Here is a 21,899-nt window from a genome sequence, read left to right on the forward strand (position 1 = left end):
TTGGACCTCAGTTGAAGACAGCTGAGTGAATTACCTCAAGCGAGGCAGTGAATCCTCATGTCCTCATCACCTTCCAAGGCCCTACCACCTAATAGCATCACTTTGGGGTTAGGATTTCAATATATGATACATGAGGTTTTTTTTTTTGGATGCAGTCTTGCTCTGTCACCCGGGCTGGAGTGCAGTGGCGCAATGTCGGCTCACTGCAAGCTCCGCCTCCCGGGTTCACACCATTCTGCTGTCTCAGCCTCCCAAGTAGCTGGGACTACAGGCGCCCGCCACCACGCCCGGCTAATTTTTTTGTATTTTTAGTAGAGATGGGGTTTCACCGTGTTAGCCAGGATGGTCTCGATCTCCTGACCTCATGATCCACCTGCTTTGGCCTCCCAAAGTGCTAGGATTACAGGCTTGAGCCACTGCGCCCTGCCACAATATATGAGCTTTTTTACCGGGAGGGGACACAAATATTTAGACTGTAATATGCACATATATGTATGTGTTTGTGTGTGTGTGTATTTCCATTGTAGCTTTGTTAATATTTGTATCTGGTTGGGTGAGTTCTTCCCTTTTGCTCTCCTTTTCAAAATTAACTTGACCTTTCATGAAACTTTATTCTTCTATTTACATATTAGAATAAATTTGTTGAGTTGCTCAAAAAATCCTGCTGGAATTTTTATTACAATAATTATAAAGCAAATTGGGGAGAACTGACATCTTTACAACATTAAGTTGTCCCATCCATTTATCTGATATGTGTATTTCCATTTTCTCAATTCTGCATTGATTTCTTTTCATGGATTAATTTTTTTTTTCTCTATAAAGTAAAGGTCTCGTATACTCCCTATTTGGTTAATATTGTACATCATAGTTTTTATTGCTATTGTGAATGATATTTTCTATTTTCTGATTGGTTATCATTGATATGAAGGAATGCTGTTGAGTTTTCTAAATTCATCATATATCTGACAACATTGTGAAACTCTTTTTTTTTAAATAAAACAGTCACATCTACAGTGATTGTTTTCTAGTCCTATTTTGTTGACTAGTGCTTACAGTAAACAGTGGTAGTGAAATTCTTGTTTCTAATATTAAAAGGAATGAAGCTAATTTTTAAAAAATTAAATATGATTTAAATATGATGTAATTTTTTGGTTTGTAGCCTAATTAAGAAAATTTCTTTTTATTCCTAGTTTTCAGATTTTTTCTCTATTAAAATGGCAATTCAGCATTTAACGGTCTCTGTGTTATGTTACTATATATATAAAAAATAAAATTATTTTCTTTGGGGATCTGTAATTCTAGGAATATAGCCCACAATTGCCCTACTTTCAAAGGAGTGTTGTGTGTTTATTTTTATGATGATAAGTGGTTAAGTTGAAGTTTTGGGTAAGAATAAAGATAAAAATGTGTAACAGTTGTCAGCTTTCTTCCTTTCTAGCAACTATTTTAAAGGCTGCCCTGTGTTAGATACTATTTTGGATGATGAGGTCCTTCTTTAATTGTGAAGGCCCAGCTGGAGGGGCTGAATCTCTAATCAGGTGTTTTCTGAGTTGAGTCTTGGATGAGATTTATAATTTGGGTCCGAGTTTTGTATGATTCATTTACCTTTTGGGAGCTGTAGACTTTAGATCTATAAAGGGAAAGGACTAGACTAGAATTATGTCTGAGATTCCATCTAGCTCTAAAATTGCATAGTTCCAAAGCATGAGAAATGCAGCAAATTGAGCTTCGTCAGCAGAAAGAGAGTCTTTCATGTTTTCAGAATAAAGCATCCAAAAGGAATCTTGGTACTTGGAATTGCAAGGCCCCCAAGCAAATGGTGTGGATGGAGGATGCAAAGCGGAGAACGTGGAAGGTTTTGAAATCACACTTGACACTTCTGGGTGGATCTGTGGCAAGTGGTGAAAGAAGGGGGTCAAATGCACAAGGACAGTGCTTTCAGTTGAGTTGGGACCTTCAGGTTTGCCCTGGAGATTGACTAGGGATTCTAGAGCAGTTGAATTAACTGTTAAAGAAGAATCAGCAGGATTTATTGGCAAGGGGGTGGGGAGGGTGGAGGGAGGGGGGTTAGATGATTGGGGGATGGAGGAGTTGAAAATGATGGGGGGAAAAAAGCGAAAAATGTCAAGTTTTGTTTCTCACTATTTGTAGGAAATGAAATAAATGCATTTGCTTGTGACAGTTTTTCAGGAATCTGGCATTTGCATGCATACTCATAGATTCAGGACAGTGTTTAGAAGCAGGCTAGAGATGTCGTCTCTGGAAGAACCACAATTTTTCATTTGCACACATATTTGCATGCATTTATGTTGCCATTTGAGAGGGTATTGGTATAAAGTTAGTGAAAAATGTTTAAGATATATTAAAGATTTGAAGATGAAATTTGAGGAAGAAATTTTCTATGCCTGGTTACTTAATATTGAAACTGTATTTCTGGATGAAAACAGGAATTTGGAAAAGTAGAGAGAGCTAGAACAAATTTGAAAAGCTAATCATGGAAATGAACTTGGAAAATTTCCCAGTTTTAATTCTACTTTAGGTCTGTTTAAGCTTGAAAGAATAGACAACTAAAAAACAAAAACAAAGCAATGCAAATTAGGTCAATATGAAGCTATTAAGCAAAATACTGGAATAGATTCATTTAAGAAACGGTTCACATTTTATTCAGATGTTGACTGTCAGGAAAGTGAAATTCCAACTAATTTTAATATACTATTTTAAAAATTGTTATGCTGTTTCTTTTTGTTGATTTTGAAGTATATTTGCTTTTAGAGGAAAAGGATTTTTATCCTTAGCTTTCACATATTTAGATATGGCACAGTTTTTTTAGAGGAATAGAAGAAATACAATCCAATGATTTTAGTTGGTTAAATTTGTTCTTCAAAATACATTTCCAGACTTGTTGGATTTTTCTGTTTCCCTTGGGCTATTTTTTTCTGAAATATAGTATCCTTTTTTCCTCCTTGCTATGAAGGAATTAAAGGAAGTGAGGAAAATATGTTTCAAAGTAAATGTCATTTGAATATTGTTACAATTAGTTGGTGCTCAGAAATTTTTCACATCAGAAAAATTTTCTACAGTAGATGTGGTTGTCTCAAATGTCTATTTGAGATCTTATACCCCCTTTCCTCCCTTGCCTCCTTTTAATGCTAGTTCAGCAATTACAAACTTTTGATACATGTCTTAAGAGGTTTTTAGGACCAGCTGATCTTTTCTATTTGGAACTTTGTTTATTGCAAGTATTAAGGGAAACTTTCCATTATTTAAACTAATTATTTCTTTTTGGTAAACCATGTAGATTGGATTAATTTATAGGGAACTTTGCTTTCTATAACAGGTGGGTTTCTGAAAATGTGAAATCATATTTTAAGTGCATTTTTTTTCTCTGAAGCAAGTGGTTTTTTAGTAATTAGGATGACTATCTTTTAAAGTTAAGGAAGCCTTAAGACTGTGACTACTTAAGATACCAAGGACCAAAATGGCCATATAGTTCAGTCAGGGACCACTTAACAGCCATTCACCTATAATGAGGCTTGAAGACCTCATTTTATTTATTAATGATGGTATTTATTGCATACTTTATGACACATGCTTTATGTGTCTCTTCTCATATCTTTCTCCAACAACCCAATGAAGTAGGTAATATTAAACTTTAGAAAGGAAGATACCTACATTTTCTAGGTTACACAGTTTGCAAGTGGTGGAGCCCAGATTTGAACTCAGGCAGTTGACTTGAGAAAGTGTGCTCTTAACCACTCCCCACATTGTCCATAGTACTGGATTGGTACTGGGCCTGTAGATGGTCCAGTGCTTCTCGCTCTAAGCTTTCTCGCACTTGGCTTCTATCTCCCAGGCTTGTTGCCCGTTTACCTTGGTTGGACAGATTCTTTCTAATGATTCCTCTCCTTTTCCAAGAATGTTCTCCTTTCCTAAATGGCGGTTTTGGCCAGCAGATACAAAGAGTATGTGTGTTTTGTCTTCTCTTTGCAAACTTGGGAAATTTAGGAATCATTCAATGAGAATGTAGGGAAAGACCAAGAGGCCTGTGTGATTGTGTGCAGATGCCTGGACAGGCTGTGAGCATTAGCACTTGGTCTCACCCGCTCCCACACTCTTTTTTGCTGTCACCCCATCATCAGCCAGGTGCTTATGAAGCGAGGGGACATAAGGAGTAGCCAGATGAGCACCGATGGCTGTGTGAGGGACAATTCTCCTAAGCAAAGGATGAAGAAACTTGCTCTTGACTCAGAATTTCCCACAGATGGCACACTTGGAGTTTCTAGTCACCCCCACTGAAGTAAATATTTGGAACAAAAACCTGCCATGTTGTTTCTCAGACTCTGTTAATATTTTAAATTAATAGCGAAAATAGGCTTTTATGACATGCAAGCATAATTTTGAAACAAAACCTGGAGATTGTAGACAGGCTGCCTTGTGGAAACACAGCCTGCTCGTTTATAGTGGCTACAATTTGCTGCCTTTCTCACTTGTTCTTGTAATGACTGTGGGATTTACCAAGGGTAAGACTTTTTTGTTCATGTTTATCCTGAAAGGAGGCATGGATGTGAATTTACACTGTGAGAATCCCCAGTTAATGGAAAATTAAAGGCTTTTTGACTCAGATTTACTGCTTGTAAATTCAGATGACAGCCAACCATTAAATAATGATCATGGGGTTAGACATTCACCATGGAATAATTTTGCTCTTGGGTGAATTTCTTGATTTATTGCCATTCATGGTGATACTGCTACAGGCAAAGGTGTCTATTGCCAGAGCTGTCTTCCTCTCTGATTTCTGATGAGTCCTTATTTCTACTCAGAATTAGGGTGTGTGTGTGTGTGTGTGTGTGTCTGTGTGTGTGTGTGTGTCTGTGTGTTTTCCCTACAATCTTGATATTTAATGGCTGACCCTGTAAGTATTTAATTATGTTTTGGGCTTCTGACCAGTCTGACCCTATAGAAAAAAAGAAGGTCAGCGACTCAGCAACTGCTTATGATTTTGTGCTAAGCAACTTCTTAACATTTTAAAAATCCATAAGGTTTTCATTGTTCAAGTTTTCAGTGATATTAAGAAACAAACGTTGTCCATGCAGCTTCTACATGTCAGGCACTGTGCTAAGCATTTTATATGCATAATCTAATTTAAATTTCATGATGATGTTTAAGGGTCAATGTTGTTATTTCTCTTTTTAAAGATTAGGAAATTGATGCTTAATGAGAAAGCTTAAATAACTCACCCCAGATCACGTGGCAAGAACAGGGGTTTGGTAGGGGAGAAGTGGGGATAGAGGTGTGTGTATGAAGAATGAAACTTATGTGTCTGGTTTCAAAGCCCAGGGAAAAAAAATCTGCCTTTTCCTGGACTGGAATAAGCCTCGCTGACAGTCAAAATATATTTCAGTGGACTCTTAATACTTAGGCAAATTTACTGTTATTAAAGAAATATCCTCTTTCTCCCTCTACTCTCCAAGTGAAAAGATTGAAGCTGAAAGTAGGTGATTATTATAGCTCATTTTGATCACGATATATATAGTTCTTAGACCACACATTTCTCCAATTACCTAACATATGGTTATTTCCTATCTTTATCTGCATTCTAATTCATTATGTCCAAGTCAAATCCAGAGAATCTTTACAATCTGCGGTATTTCAAGGTGAACCAAAACTCTGATTTCTACCCTGGCTCTCACCCCACTCCTCCATCCCCTGGTGATCTGTAGAATGATGAATCATTAATGTTTAACAGTGTTTAGAGCTGTGCTTGTTAGCTGAGGCCTGAGGCTAAGACTACCTCGGTATCCAGACTGTTGAGTTGCTATGTCGTGTGCTGCCTTGCCTTTCTAGCTTCCCAAAGCCTACTCAGGCTTCAGGCCCATCACCCTTGGAACATCCTGCCGTGACGAGATGAGCTCACTTCTTTGACATTTTCTGGCTGTATTGCCAAATTAGCCCCTGTTATGCACCATCTTGTAAGTGTGCATCTGTGTATGTTTCCCTCCGTCTGTCTCTGTATATTTGCATCTTACATCCCCAGCAATATTATAGGTATCTATGGTGAAAAACTGTCTCATACATTTTGTTTTCTTCCTGACACTACACAGTATATATTTACCTAGGCACATAGTAGGTATTCAGTAAATCTTTGAACTGTAGGAGCTAGATGATTTCTACATTATCTAAGTTGCCTTTTCTCAAGCTGAGATGAAGTATAGGAACAATTGGAATGTAAAGTTTATGCAGAATTAAAATGTTTTCAATAGGGAATACATTCATATAGTTCAAAGTGGAAGAATATAAAAAGTATACAGTGAAAAATTCTCCCCTCTTCTGTTTCTATCCTCTCATTCCCTGCTTCTGCACAAATAAACAGCCACTTGATAGTTTTATATGTATCCTTCCGCAGTGTGTTTGTTTTAAGCAAATAATTTTCAACAAGTTAAATAACAAAAATACTTATGTACCTCATGTTGGAAAAGCTATACTTTGCATACTATAGAACAATTATGTGCCTTCCTTCACTTAACTATCTAGCTGAGAGATATTTCCAGATCAATTCGTAGAAACCTCTCTCATTATTGTTTTATAGCTTGGTAGTATTCCATTACATAGATGTACCATAATTTATTTAACCCGTCGCATGCTGACGGACATTTGGATTGTTTTCTGTCCTTTGCCATCAAACATAGTGCTGCGGTGACTAACAGGGACATAGAGCATTTCACCTGGCTGCAGGTATGTCTGGAGGATACATTCCCAGACGGGATTGCTGGAGCCAGGGGAGATATGTTTGTATCTGTGACGGGTCTGCTGATTGCTGTTCTCAGGGTTTTGCCATCTTTTTGACTTCCACAAACTTGTTTCTCTGTGGCCCTGTTGACAGATTGTGTACTCAGACTTTTGAATTTTTGCCAATCTGATGGGTGAAAGATGGTTATCTAAAGTAGTTTGAATTTACATTTATCTTCTGAGTACAGTTGAACATATTTTCCTATGTGTTAAAAGCCCTTTATATTTCTTTTTTTGTAAGCTGTCTTCATACCTTGGCCCATTTTAATAATTATTTCCAGCTCCACAATTTTCCTAGTTTATAGGTTGGCTTTGTTGGTGGTCGTAGTGGGGTATTTTGTTGGTCTATTTGTTTCCTTTGCAGAAGTTTCCAGTTTTTAGGTAATCAAATTTTTCAAGATTTTCTTTTTTCTGTTCTTTTCTCTTTTTTGAGACGGAGTTTTGCTCTTGTTGCCCAGGCTGAAGTGTAATGGCGTGATCTCGGCTCACGGCAACCTCCGCCTCCCGGGTTCAAGCGATTCTCCTGCCTCAGCCTCCTGAGTAGCTGGGATTACAGGCATGCGCCACCACGCCTGGCTAATTTTGTATTTTTAGTAGAGACGGGGTTTCTCCATGTTGGTCAGGCTGGTCTTGAACTCCTGACCTCAGGTGATCCACCTGCCTTGGCCTCCCAAAGTGCTGGGATTACAGGCGTGAGCCATCGCACTCGGCTAAGCTTTTCTGGTATAGCTTTGGGATTTCAAAGTGTTAGGCCTTTCCTATCCCATGGTTACAAGTTTTCTTCTAGTACTGTTAGTTTTTCTTAAATCTTTGATCCATTCGAGGTCTGTGATCTGGGAGATGAATCCAGCTTTGTTATTCAGATGGCTTCCCAGTTATCCCAACATTTACTGAAAAATCCATCTCCACTAAGTTGAGATGCCATTTTTATCATCAGCTAGATTGTAATTTGGATTATATATTACCACAGGATGAAATGTAAACACTGGACTAACAAATGAGGAATAATTGGTGGACAGCTTAGTTCATGCATACAACCGACATTATTAAGCACTTAATAAATTAAACAATTGTGATATGCCAGACCTTGGGGAAATAAAGATGAGCATGAAAGCATCTCTTAAGAAAGTATAACTGGATAATCAATGTAATCTGGATGCAGTGGAATAAGAGCAGCAGAGAGGCTGAGAAAGCCAGGGAAATGCTTCACAGAGCAGGGAACACCATGCTGAGTTTCAAGGTTCAGCAGAGGCTGACCAGCCACAGAGGAAGGGCATTCTGGGAAGAGGAAATAATAGGTAGAGAGGCAGAGCTCCATGAGCGTCCATGGTGTGTGGGTCGGGGAGGGTGGGGGGCAGGATTTTGAATAGCTGTTCATGGCCATCATGTAGGACAGGAAGCGCAGTTGGAGATGAAACCAGAAGGACAGCTAATGGAAGGGGCAGTTCAGTGAGTATCTGTGGGATTTGGGCATGCAGTGTTGTTATACCTCCCCCGTACCTTCATCTCCCTAAAGAGATGTGGGGGAAAGATGAAGAGGTCCAAAATGAATAGAAGCCAACACTTAGTTGTGTTCTGCAGGTCAGTTGTTGAGTTTTGACACCTGTTGCTTATTCTAGAGTGCTCCAGGCTCCCGAAGCCGAAGTCTCACTTTGCTCCCACATGGAACACCCAATTCTGCGTCTCCCTGTAGCCAGAGACACCTCAGTGTGGGGGCCCCCGGTGTTGTCACAATCACGCATCACAAGTCGCCTGCAGCCGCCCGAAGAGCCAAGAGTCAGTATTCCGGCCAGCTTCACGAAGTCAGAGAGGTAGGCTTTGCTCTCCTACTAGGTTAAGCAGCCCCGGGGAGGTGGGGGCTGTGACGGGCTCTGCCGACTCCTCTTCCTTTGCGCCGTCTTGATTTATGGAGAGAGGACCAGCAGCAAACCTCCCAGCTACACCGCTATGACAGTCCCTCCTGGTTTAAAAAAAGTTAATTGTTCCTATTTCTTCTTAGGTTAAGCGAATTGTTAGGAGACTTCTCTCAGAATTCAGAAAGCGGAGAAAGCAAGCGTACAAAAATATGGATGTAAATGGAAGTACAGTTAAATCCACGCTTGTAGCAAAGACTAGGCCCAACTCCATGGATAATAAGAAAATAGCTCTGGGTGTTTTGAAACTCAGGAAGTGTCGGACATAACGCAGATTCCCCCCATTTTCTGCCCTGCTTCACTTTTTCTCTCCTCTCCTCCTCCCCTTCATAGACACACTCCACGGGGGGTGTTGGGTAGTGAAAAGAATACTGTCCTTGAAGTCAGAAGACTGTTGTTTAAGAGCATCTCTTTTAACAGCTCCAAACCTCTGTTTCTATACCTGTAAAATGGAAATAAAACAGGCTTTGCCAGCCTTCTCTGGGGAAATAAGAGGATCATTTGTGATAATGAAAACTCTTTAATTGTGCCTTATAAAAGTGACATGAGGTTCCGTTTAAATTTTGCTTTTGATGCACTGGGAAGTCATCAGTTTGGGGATCCCACATCCTTAGTATCCCTGTCATCCTCTGCAGCTGTTATAGAGAACAGACTCTCAAATAAATGATGTTGGTTTTGGTTGCCTACTTCCTTTGAGGGCTGAGATTTTTTTGCTCTGCAGCTTACTTGGGTACAGACCAGTTTGCTTTCCTCTTAGAGAAAGTGGCAGGGCTCTTCCTCTGTGTCACACAGAATGAGACTCCTAGACTAGAGTCTTGCTGCTGCTTGAGTTAGCATGCATCTTGCTTTCGTTTTTAAATGTCACAAGCCAGGTGTAGTGCTCTGATAGCTGACTATCTTGGTTCTGAATCTGGCCCAGGAAGGACAGTCTAAAATCAGAGTCAAATCTGTAGATGCATACGAAAGACACATTTTTTTCTTGAAAGATTTTACATGTATATACTCTGTCTTGCCTAATAAAGAAAAAGTACAGAGTCAGAATTCTACTGGAATTTTCAGGTAGAATGCTTACTTTGAAATAGTCATCCTGATGTGTTAAAAAGGAAAAAAGTGGGCTGGGCCTGGTGGCCCATGCCTGTAATCCCAGCACTTTGGGAGGCCAAGGTGGGTGGATCACTTGAGGTCAGGAGTTCGAGACCAGCCTGGCCAACATGGTGAAACACCATCTCTACTAATAACACAAAAATTAACTGGGCATGGTGGCACGTGACTGTAGTCCCAGCTACTTAAGAGGCTGAGGCAGGATAATCGCTTGAACTGAGGAGCCAGAGGCTGCAGTGAGCCGAGATAGCCCCACTGCACTCCAGCCTGGGCAGCAGAGCGAGGCTGTGTCTCAGAAAAAAGAAAAAGAAAAAGTGGCTATTAGCTTAATTGTGTTACATTAGTTGATATGATGAATGATTGTGCACGGGTTTATATTTCTTTTTATTTTTCTTAGCACCTTTTCAAAACATTGTATAATGAAAAATGTTCAAATATATGCAAAATAGAATAGTAATGCAACCCTATATCCATCACCTTACTTTAACAATTTAAATGTTCCGTTGTTCTTGTTTTATCTATTTTTAATTCCCCCACCACTTTATTTTTCCTGCTAGAGTATTTTAAAGAATAGTTAAGTTTTATAAAAAGTTCCTGTTAGATAAATACCGTTACATTAACTGGCAGTGATAAAATGATACAACACTTAACTATGATACCATCATTTCACTTTTATGTAGACCTCATTGCAGATTAGTTTGAGTCATTTGAAACTGTAACCTTGAACAAAGGCAGGTGAAAGTTTATGGTATTTTGATAGTTTTCTTTATTGTATTATAATGAATCTCTGTAGACTTACTGTTATAAATGATAAGCCTGTATGTATGAAAAAAAATTTTTTTTCTTAGGACTTGTGTGTATTGAGCAGTGATCTAAATAAAGGTTGAGGTACTTTAGCATGATTAATTAGTGGCATTTGATGCAACAGAATCTTTTCTACCTTCATTTAAAAAGAATTCAATTTTTTAAAAGAATAGAAGTATGGCTTTTGTGTGTGGTTGTACAAAGAAGTTTAATTTATATAAAGTCTATAATGCAAGTTTATATTGCAAAAAATGTATTAAGAAAATTAAAATTACATATAATTCTACCTCCCTACAGGTAACCACTGTTAATCTTTCAATGAATTTACTTTTGGGTTTTTCCCCCTGTATATTGCAGATGTAGATACGTAAAAATCTATACAGAGTGATCTAAATTTTGTAAATGAATACATGTATGCTTTTTTTCCCTTTATATTGTTTTTTCTCTGTTGTCTATTGGGGAAAGCTATTGAAATTTCCCATAGAGTTTCATGATATGAAAAATAATTAGGTGAAACCAGGTCCGGTGGCATGCACCTGTAATTCCATCTACTTGGGAAGCTGAGGCAAGAGGATTGCTTGAGGCCAGGAGTTCAAAACCAGCCTGGGCAACACAGCAAGACCCCATCTCAAAAAAGAAAAAGAAAAAGTAGGTGAAATGCCTCTATAGCCATTTGGTTTGGTTTTTGTACTCTTGGGTGATGGTATATTTCTTCAGGTCCTTGCTTTTTGTATATTGATAACCTTTATTACTCAAAATTTAAGTAAGATTGTTGACATATAAGTGCCAACACTGGTAATGGAGAGAACTTTAGGGTGCCGAGCCCCTTTAGGAAGAGTTTAAAGTTTCAGTCCTCAGACACTGTGTCTACCTTCACTCCTGATGGGAGATGGGTAGCTGTTCTGTGGTGTTTGTCATTTTGTGATGTGGCCAGGTCCACCTTGGGAACTATCCGAGCAAATTGCACTCATACTAGAAAGTTCCACAGTTATTAATTTCAGAGCATAAAAGTCACTGCTTTAAGGTTCCACTGTATTTATCTATAAAATAGCTAGAAGAAAATGGAATAGCATTTTTAACCCAGCTGTTCAGGGAAGATAAACTTATGACCACAGAAGCAATGGAGAAAATCATCATACACAAGACAGATGTGCCAGAATATCAGGAGAATAAAAGAGAAATAGCCCAGCCAAAGGCAATAGAGTAAATAGTAAATGGAATGCTACAGCATTGGTGAAAATAATGGGACAGTTTGAAAGATTAAATGGTTATCCAAAATATAAAGAATTGAGATACCAAAGGTTGGAACCCAGCATCTTCTCAGGAAGTGGTTAGGAGAGATCAGTATAGGGAATTTCAGAGACTGTCATCATGAGGAACAGATACATTCTCTTTAGCAATTGAAGAAATGAAAATTAAGGCAACTGTTTGTGAAATTATCAGAATTAATTCTAGCCCATTATTGGTTGGGGTAGTAAGAAATGTTGACTGTGCTGCAGATTGTCTTTTTGCTGCAATCTGGTGATGTATAATAAGAATGAAACATAAACTGCATTGCCAGTGACCCATACATTTCCTGCTGGGAATCATACCTGAGGAAACAATTTATGGAACTAGGACTAGGAGGAAGAAAATTAATTTGGATAAAGCTATTCATACTAATAAAGGCATAGATTCAATACAAGACATTAAGGGAATGACTAAACAATAATACATTTTAGATTCTTAATTACTCTATAGTAATTTAAGATAAGAATCATGTCAGTATTATTACTACATGGACATGTATGCATAAAATGAGTAGGAAAATAAGTATACAGAATAATGTATATACATTGGACCCTATAGTCATATTAATAAGCTCCAGAAGTTGTTTAAAACAGTGATTCCCAGAATTTTGGATTTTCCTTGCAAACGAAGTTTTAGAAATAGAATTTTAGAAGCAACATAGTATTGCTATTTTAAAATTTACCCAGAAAGGACATTTTGAAAGTAGTCATAATCTCTGGTTTCCACTATCTCGTAAAAACGTCTTGATGCCCCCAAAGGAATATAATCTCAAATAAAGAGTCATTTATTGCATTGAATAAGAAGTCTTAGGGGGCTGGGTGCAGTGAATCACGCCTGTAATTCCAGCACTTTGGGAGGCAAGGTAGGAGGATTGCTTGAGTCCAGGAGTTCAAGACCAGCCTTGGCCACACAGACTCCATTTCAAAAAAAATTTACAGATTTGCTGGGTGTGGTGGCTCGTGCCTGTAGTCCCAACCACTCAGGAGGCTGAAGTGGGAGGATTGCTTGAGCCCAGGTGTTTGAAATTGCAATGAGCAATGATGGCGCCACTGCACTCCACCCTAGGCGACTGCGCAAGACTCTTTCTCAAAAGAAAAAAAAAAAATCCTGGACTGGAAGAGACTTCCTTGTGGATTGATTCTGGCCTGTGCATCTGTGTTTCCAATTTGTCTCCTCCCTTGCCATTGTCAGTCACTCTTTTAGTTCATGCCTTGCTCTATCTCCAGAAAACCACCTTCCTAAATGGAAATATTTTATCGTGTCACCTTTCTGCTATTAAAACAAACAAAACCCCAAACCTTTTTGATTCCCCACTGTCCATAGGATAAAGGTCAAACTCTCCTGGGTGGCCCACAAGCCCAGCTTCCTGCGGTGTGTCCTCCTCCATCTCCCAACCCTCAGTGCCCCTTCTTGTCCTCATTGGGGACTCAGGACCTCCTCTGTTGGGAGGCCCACCGCTCAACAGAACTTTCTGCCAAAATAGAAATGTTCCGTATCTTTACTTGATATGGAAACATTCATATCTTGGCTCCACTAGGAAAAGTTGAGCGTACCAGAAGACTTAAGATCTACGATGGTGATGCAGGAGGTTTTATCGAGTGAGATGGGATGATATGCCTGCCACTGCAAGATATCCACTGGCAAGCAACGAAGAACCAAGAAACAGCCGAGGAGGAGAAGCGCAGACAGACGGCACTTCCAAAGCAAGAGAAAGCACTGATAGGTGAGTGATGTGAAGGCTTTGGTGGACAGTGGCCAGAGCACAGATGTATGATCACTCACTCTGCGTCCAAACCAACGAAGATGGCAGGTCTGTCGATGGAGAACCTAGTCCAAGGCATCACCTTGAGATCTGATCTTGCCCTTGATGATATCAAACCGTACATACCAAACCTTGCAATCATTTTCAATGCTCTTGTAGCAACCATCGGTCAGCAGAAAGTGATCCTTCAGTGCGTTGAAGAACGATTTGGACCATTTTTTGGATCAGAGACTGTTTATGATGCCCTGACCATGACTCAACAGAACACTGTAACAATAGAGACTCATGTCAAGGCACTTAAGCACAATTTAGATTAAATTGCAAAGACAATTGATGGCAGTACTAGATCTCAAATTGGCCAACCTGCAACTACAGCAACTGTCAAGGTGGTCCCATGAGCTCTTCCTGCATCCATTTATCCCTTCCATATGTTCAAGCTGTCGTCATTTCCTGTTTCTTCAGGCCCAACTGCTTTCATTGACCACGGTGTCTTTATAGAATTAAAAAAAGGGGCAGGGCGTGGTGGCTCATGCCTGTAATCCCAGCCGAGGATTGGGAGGCCGAGGTGAGAGGATTGCCTGAGCTCAGGAGTTTAAGACAAGCCTGGGCAACAGGATCGTCTTAATGAAATCCCATCTCTACCAAAAATGCATGAAAGTAGCTGGGTGTGGTGGCATGCACCTGTGGTCCCAGCTATTTGGGAGACTGAGGTGGGAGAATCCTTTGAGCCTGGGAGGCGGAAGCTGCACTGAGTCAAGATCATACCACTGCACTCCAGCGTGGGTGATAGAGGCAAACCCCATCACACACACACACATGCACACACACTACATTAAAAAGGGGCTAGTCAAAATGAGCTCTTGAAATGTGCACAGTATGAATGGAGATGTGCTGTAATATAAAATGCACTCTAGATTTCAAAGACTTAGTACAAAACAAGGTAAAATATATCATAATTTTTAATACTTACATACTAAGGAAATCATAATATATCCATTCAGTTAAATAAAATATTTTAGAATTTATTCTACCTATTTCTTTTTACCTATTTATTATTTATTGCCCCCAGCATGGGCTGTGGACAGGTTGGGAGAAGGTCTTTCTACCTTTTAAATTTGCCTACTAGAAAACGTAAAGTTATGTACGTGTCTCACATTTGTGGCTTGGCTTATGTTTCTCTTGGATAGCGCTGCCCTAGACTGTGAGCTTGCTTACTCACCCATTCCTACCTTCGTTCTGCAGGTATTAATTGAGCACCTTCTATGTGCCAGACCACAGATACCTATGTTAAAGGTCATGTCTTATTCATCTTTGCATCTTTCAGCCCTAGCACAATCACTAGGCATACTGATGAACAAATTGAATTAAGGACTCATTCTCTAGCTGTTAGGGCTCCTTTAAAATGGCATATGGAGGTATTCAAGGGTTGCTTAGGTAACTATATGTCAGCTACCTGGCAGTTGGTTGACGGTTGTCAGGTACTCATTTAATCTTCTCTGACTATAGCATTGGGTGAGTGTACATCTAGATGACTATGTGACTGTGGGGAAAAGTGATGATGGTATAAGCCTCTTAATGTGCCACTTGAATTGTTTTATAAATGGAATCTAGTATATTTTTTAAAATTAATTTGATCCCCTCAGTTATTTAAGCATGTGATGATTGAAATGTATGGTATTTATTGTATTGTATATTTTTTCTATTTTAACTTTCTTTTTTTTTTTTTTTAGAGTTGGTCTCACTCTGTTGCAGGCTGGAGTATAGTAGATCAATCATGACTCATTGCACCCTCTAACTCCTAGGCTTAAGCAATCCTCCTGCCTTAACCTCCTGAGTAGGAGTATAGGCACATGCCACTATACCTGGCTAATTTTTTAAAAAGTTTTTTCTAAATATGGGATCTTGCTATGTTGTCCAGGCTGGTGTTGAACTCTTGGCCTCAAGCAATTCTCCTGCTTTGGCCTCCCGAAGTGCTGGGATTACAGGGGTGAGCCATTGCACCTGGCCTTTAACTTTTGTATGTCTAGTTATTACAATAGTTTTTAATGTGGCTCACACTTACTTAAATAGACACAAGTTCAATTGGTAGAAGTACAATGTAATTTTAATAAAATTCTTCCTTGCTAGATGTTTTCTGAAGAAATACAACCCTAATACGTGTTTTTAATGAATACTTTTTTTCAGTTGTGATATTTGAGGCTTAAAAAAACCACACTTAATTCAGTAGGGAGGCTTTGGATTCACAGCATGATGAGGGAAAAGGTGGTGCTGTTGAATACTGTGTGTGTGTGAAGCACAAATAAAGATTTAGTTAAGCAGTGAAAATTTAGAAACAAATAGGAATTATCCTTCTTTGAAACTTTTTTCTTTGTTTACTTTTGCTTCCAGGCACACAGTCATCTGACAAAGAGGAAAGCTGTGTGCTGCACTGGTTTACTGGGTAGATTAACTGGGTTGAGGCTGCGTAATTTAATATGATTTTAAAGAAACCTTTTACAGAGTCTGATATGTGGAGGGAGATGTGTGTTTATGTCATCTCACCTATGAGAATTTATATGTTCATGTAATTGCAATGTTATATTTACTTACTACACACACATAGGGAAGACCCTTTAATGAAGTTGTTGTCTTTATAAATGGATATTAACTCAGCATCCTCTCCTTTTAGGATGATTTGGTGTGATCTTGGTTCACATGGATTCAGTAAATACCTGGTTAGAAATTCGTGCACAGCGTCTGTTATGGAAGCAGTAACTGTGAACTGTCACCCTAACAAATTTTATTAGCTGATCAATTTTAAGGTAGTGATCTGTACTGGCAGCATTGAATACGGGCCATCACCAGGGAAACCACATTTAGGGTACAAAGTGAATTTACCCTTTGTGTGAACAGAATGATTATTTTTTCAAAAGTCCTAAATTAATTTTCCTGTGTACTTTTTGGATAGATGATGAGTAACCATAAAATGTATTTTTAGTGGCAATTTGCCATCTCTGAAAATAAGTCAGTTTCAAACTTCAGTTTTCAAAAAATGTTAATGTGAAATTAGTTAATAGCAGCAGTTTCCAAATGTTTTTAAAGCAATAGGGTGGGTTGTTTGTGAGTGAAAATATTAGATACTTACTGTGTAAGAGCAGGTGAAGTTGGTGTTTTATGAGAACAGATTTACTTTAGAAGGTAAAAGGGGCATTTGTTGCTAGTGAAGCAGGTTGGCTGGAAGAGTGAGAATGATAATTTATGACCACCCCTACAATCCCTTATCAGCCTCTGTCTGCATCTGTGAACGCTGAAGCAAACATTTGTGTGGTCTGTGGAACACCATGGGATCCTTTGAGAGCACAGTTTGAGAGTCATTGGATTTGGTTGTACACTGACAGCATCTCAGGTGAACAACAACCAAAGCCCAACGTGAGATAGTGTCTCCCACCCATCCTCAGCTCATTGTCCAACTGCTGCCCTGGGAGGAGAATGCTCTGCTGTGGTTTCAACCTGCGGGGAGCACGGCATGGCTGAGTGGGGTGCGGGAGGTGGGAGAATAAACCCTCAGTTTATTCTCTCACCAGGCTCTTTTTGTTCATTTACATATTACACTGGGAAATTAGGCATTTGTTTACCTTTTTATTGTCTGACCCCATGTCTTCCTCCATCTAAAGGTGTTTTTGGTTTAGCCTGTTTATTCCCAAGCCCTTAGCACAGCACCTAGCACTTGAAAGATGCTAAGTAAAAATTTGAGTAAATGAGTGATTTCCCATTAAGAGGATTATAACCACTGGGAAATACTTCTCTATAGATTAGGTCTAAAAAGCCTTTGAGAGGAAGGAGTTTCTCACTCAGCACCATCTTCTTAGGAGTTGAGGTCCCAAAGCAGACGCAAGGGGGAACTTGGGCCAACTGCATTGTATACTTACAGCGGTTTCTCACTGTGGCCTGGGCACACTTAGGTACTTCTTCTCCTAGTGCTTGGTATACTTTATACCTATCTATATTTTTACCAAATATTTCTTTATGTTGTAATTTTTTTTTTTTTTTCCCCCCGAGACAGAGTCTCGCTCTGTCTCCCAGACTGGAATGCAGTGGCATGATCTCGGCTCACTGCAACCTCCGCCCCCGAGGTTTAAACGATTCTTCTGCTTCAGCTTCCTGAGTAGTTGGGACTACAGGCACACGTCACCACGTCTGGCTAATTTTTGTATTTTTAGTAGAAACAGGGTTTCACCATATTGGCCAGGCTGATCTCAAACTCCTGACCTCATGATCCACCCGCCTCATCCTCCCAAAGTGCTGGGATTATAGGCGTGAGCCACTGTGCCTGGCCGTAATTATTTTTTTTAAAGGTCCCCATTAGTCCATAACCTTCTTTCTTAGGGGCATGACTTTATTAATAATAATAGCTACTACTACATGAATAATAATATTTCATACTTGTTGGGATCTTACCAGGTACCTGGGTTCAATGTTTTACTTGTGCTATCCTCAAGTCAACACTGTGAGGTAGATACTATTATTTTCCCTATATTAAGACAAGAAACTGAGGCGTAAAGAGGTTAGGGCAAAGAGAGGTGTACTAGCTAGGGTTCAACCAGAGAAACAGAACCCTAGGAGATCTACATTAAGAGATTAGGCGGAATTGGCGTATATGATTGTGGGGGCTATTCAGGCAGGTCCAGGATCCATGGAGCAGACACGGAAGTGGCCATCTACAGATGGAATTGCTTCCTTTAGAAAGCCTTGGCTCTGCTCTTTAGACCTTTCAGCTGAATCTATCCCATCCAGATGATCTCTGTAATCTCTCTTACTTAAAGACAACTAATAATGAACTTGATCCACATCTACAAAATACCTCTCAGAAACATCTAGGTTCGTATTTAGTTGAGTAACTGGGAACTGTAGCTTCACCAAGTTGATACAGCAAAAAAAGACCATCATGAGAAGTCACATGTGTGTCAAGTGGTTGATTCTGGCCCAGGGAATTTGACCACGAACTATCACACCAGGTGCCAATTCTTGTGCTGGGAGCTGGGGCGGCAGTGGCTGCCAAGGCCGTGACTGTCCCGCTCTCCTGGAAGTATGACTGAGACTCTTGATCTCTGTATGCCTGACTCCTACATGGCCCCTAACCTGTGCAGTACCCCAGTGAGGACTTGATGAATTTATTCACTTGGATGAGTCACCAGAACACAGCACTTTTCAGTAGAAAGAGCAGTGACCTCAGTTCCAGTCCTTGGGCAAGTCACATTACATCTCTCATATGTAAAGTGGAAATATCGCAACTGCTTACCTTGATGAACGATAGAAGTAAAAGTGCCCAGCAGAGTGTAGCACAAGGCAGGTGCTCAAGCCAATGATCAGAGATTCCCAGACACGTCAAACTGAGGTCTCAGAGAGGGGAGAACCTCAAAGCTGCCGTCGTCACCCTTCTAGTTTGTCAGCCTGGGTAGGCCAGAATGGGAGAGGGAGGTATCAGCGTGGGAGCCTCTGAAAAAGTTCTCTTGTCCATCCCACCCCTTAATGTGGGAGCCGCATCCCCAGCTCTAACAAAGGTCTGTGTGAAGGTGAGGAGCCACTCTCCTTGTCCTGCACCCTGAGTGGATGTGTCCTATCTGTCCTTGCCTGAAAGTGGCAATCTTAGCAACCGTGCTCTTGGTAGAATGTGGGAGTCTGTATTTTGCCTGAAAGTGCCTGCCGGTAACATGACAGTGTCTCAGAAGTCTCTGAACTACCTCCTACCCTACTCACTAGTGATTTTTAAAGAAAGCGGTGGGGGGGTGGGGGTGGAGTGGGGGGAGGCCCGTTATGACCAGTTCACTGAGTTTTGTACTTTGTAATTCCTCTAACCTGACCAAAGGGGATGAGACCAGCTGTCACTGCCTTGTCCTTGAAGCCCATTGGACTTTGAGGTGGTCTCAAGTGGGAAGTCCGCTCAGGAGGGCCACTGGGTTAGAAAGAGATCATTGGCCCCTTTTGGAGTAGGAGTGGGGAGCATGCGGAGACTGAACAAAACAGCGAGCAGAGGCCAAGAGCTGGAGAAGCAGTTCATGGAGAAGTTGATTGCTGCCAGCAGTTAGAGGGTAAGCAGCTAAGTCACAGACTGTTGGGCTGCTGGGTTAGAGGAGACCATGAGAACTGCTATGGCGCTGTGCGAGCCAGGGTTCTTCGAGAGATGGGACCAATAGGATGTGTATGTGCGTGTGCATGTATATATATACATACGCATGCATGCACACACAGAGAGAAGTTTATTTTAAGGAATTGGTTCATGGAATTTGGGAGGCTGGCAACTTTTAAATCTGCAGGGTGGGCCATCAGGCCGGAGATGAGGGAAGAGCCAATACTCCAGTCCAGGTCTGAAGATGACTGCCAGCACCATTGTTTCTTGCTCAAGAGGAGGTCGGTCTTTTGTTCCATTGAGGCCTTCAGTGGACTGGAGTGGCCCAGCCACATTACAGAGGGCAATCTGCTTTATTCAGAGGACACCAATATAAATACTACGCTCATCTAAAAAGCACCCTCAGGGAAACATGTGAGGGTGATTTCTTTGTTTTTTGAGACAGGGTCTCCCTCTGTCACCCAGGCTGGAGTGCAGTGGCACGATCCTGGCTCACTGCTACTTCTACTTCCCAGGCTCAAGCCATCCTCCTACCTCAGCCTCTCAAGTATCTGGGACCACAGGTGCATGACCACCATGCCCAGCTAATTTTTGTATTTATTTGTAGCGACATGGCTTTGTAATGTTGCCCAGGCTGGTCTCAGTCTCCTAAGCTCAAACAATCTGCCTGACTTGGCCTCCCAAAGTGTTGGGATTACAGGCGTTGATGGCAGTGGCTGCAGCAGGGAGGCTTGGCTGGGGCCGCACACTCCCTGGAGCTGGTGGGAGCCCCGCCCCTTCTGAGGTGGAGTGGGAGCTCCCTGGGTGCCGCTGCCATTGCCCAAACTGCAGTCCAGACCCAGGCCTCCTGCTCTATCAAGCAGGCAGGAGCCTGCCCTCCTTGGTGGGGCCACAGCTGCCCAAACTGTGGCTGTGGATCCAAGCCTCCCTGTGCTCTTGGACGGGGCTGGGAGCCGGCATGATTTGCTCTGCTGAGTGCAGCTGCCACCGCCTGACCCACAGCTGCAGATCCTGGGCCTCCAGCTTCATGGAGCAGGCAGGAGCTGGGGACAAGCAGGAACCCTGCCCTTTCTAAGTTGATGGGACGGGAGCTCCCTGGTGCAGTTTGCATCTTTGGGGACCAAGGAAGGGCCTCCCCTGTCCCCCTACTGGCTTGAGGATGTCTGCCTCTGCTGTCTGGTCTCTCTCCTCTCCCACTGCCGTTTGGGGCCAAGCCATGGGGCCCTGAATGGCAGCAGGAGAGAGAGAGGGTCCTGCTAGAAGGGGGCGGGTCCCCAGTAAGGCCCCATCTTTAGGTCAGGGAGGGTCTGAAGGCTGAGGGCCGGGCTGCCAGTCCCACTGACCAGAGTGGGGACTCGTGGTGCCTCTTCTGGGCCTGCCCATGGCCACCCATGGACCAATTGGCATGCACTTTCTCTCCCCTGAGGTCCATAAAAGCCCTGGGCTCAGCCGGAGCAGGGAGAGGATGGCCAGAGGACGCAGAGGGCAGAGGGATGGGGTGATTAGCTGCAGAGTAGAGTACCTCTCTGCTGATAGCTGGAGATGACGGAACAACCAGTCGCAGAGAGGAGCTGTTCTCTCTAATGAGAGCTGCAGAGACGTCCTACCGGCGGAGAGGAGCCACCCTGTCTAGGGCCTCCTCTCTGCAGAGAACTGAACGCTTGACAGATGGCCTGCCTACAGAGAGGAGCCACCCACTGCGGGTCTCCTCTGAGCTGTTGTAACACTCGGTAAAGCTCATCTTTGTCATTTCACCCTTCGCTTGTCTGCATACCTCCTCCTTCCTGGATGCAGGACAAGAACTCAGGCCAAGGTGCTGCAGCCACAGATGTTTCCAGGAAGAAAAGTGACACCTTAAAGATCCAGTAACAGCATGAGCTACTGTGCCTGGCCCAGATTAATGTTTGACCAAATATCTGGACCCTGTGCCCAGCTAAGTTGACACATAAAATTACCCATCACAAGCATCCTGGACTGTCTTGTTTCCCTGTGTAGTTTTATTACACGTGTCTGTCCCCTGAGGTCCCTGAGCTTGTTTTTGGAAAGTGAAGGGAGCCTGACTATCACCTGTCAAGCAGGCTTCGTTCTTGCACAGACACTGTGAGGCCTAGAGCTTGTCTATGATGCAGTGGATGGA

The 21,899-nt window shown here is 41.6% G+C and overlaps 1 protein-coding gene across 9 annotated transcripts in view; it reads left to right on the top strand.

Moving 5' to 3' along the window:
- OSBPL10 (oxysterol binding protein like 10) overlaps window positions 1-21,899 on the top strand; it is a 326,956-nt gene that overhangs the window by 142,408 nt on the left and 162,649 nt on the right. For 6 of the 9 annotated variants that reach the window (XM_005545553.4, XM_065539810.1, XM_074030850.1 and 3 more), the window contains one exon: window positions 8,406-8,597. The exons of the other annotated variants lie outside the window; for them this stretch is intronic. In XM_005545553.4, coding sequence (XP_005545610.3) covers window positions 8,406-8,597 — 192 coding nt within the window. The remainder of the gene's footprint in view (window positions 1-8,405; window positions 8,598-21,899) is intronic. 9 annotated transcript variants of the gene reach the window in all.

Source organism: Macaca fascicularis, chromosome 2 (assembly GCF_037993035.2).
Source record: "Macaca fascicularis isolate 582-1 chromosome 2, T2T-MFA8v1.1".
NCBI classification, from domain to species: Eukaryota; Metazoa; Chordata; class Mammalia; order Primates; family Cercopithecidae; genus Macaca; species Macaca fascicularis.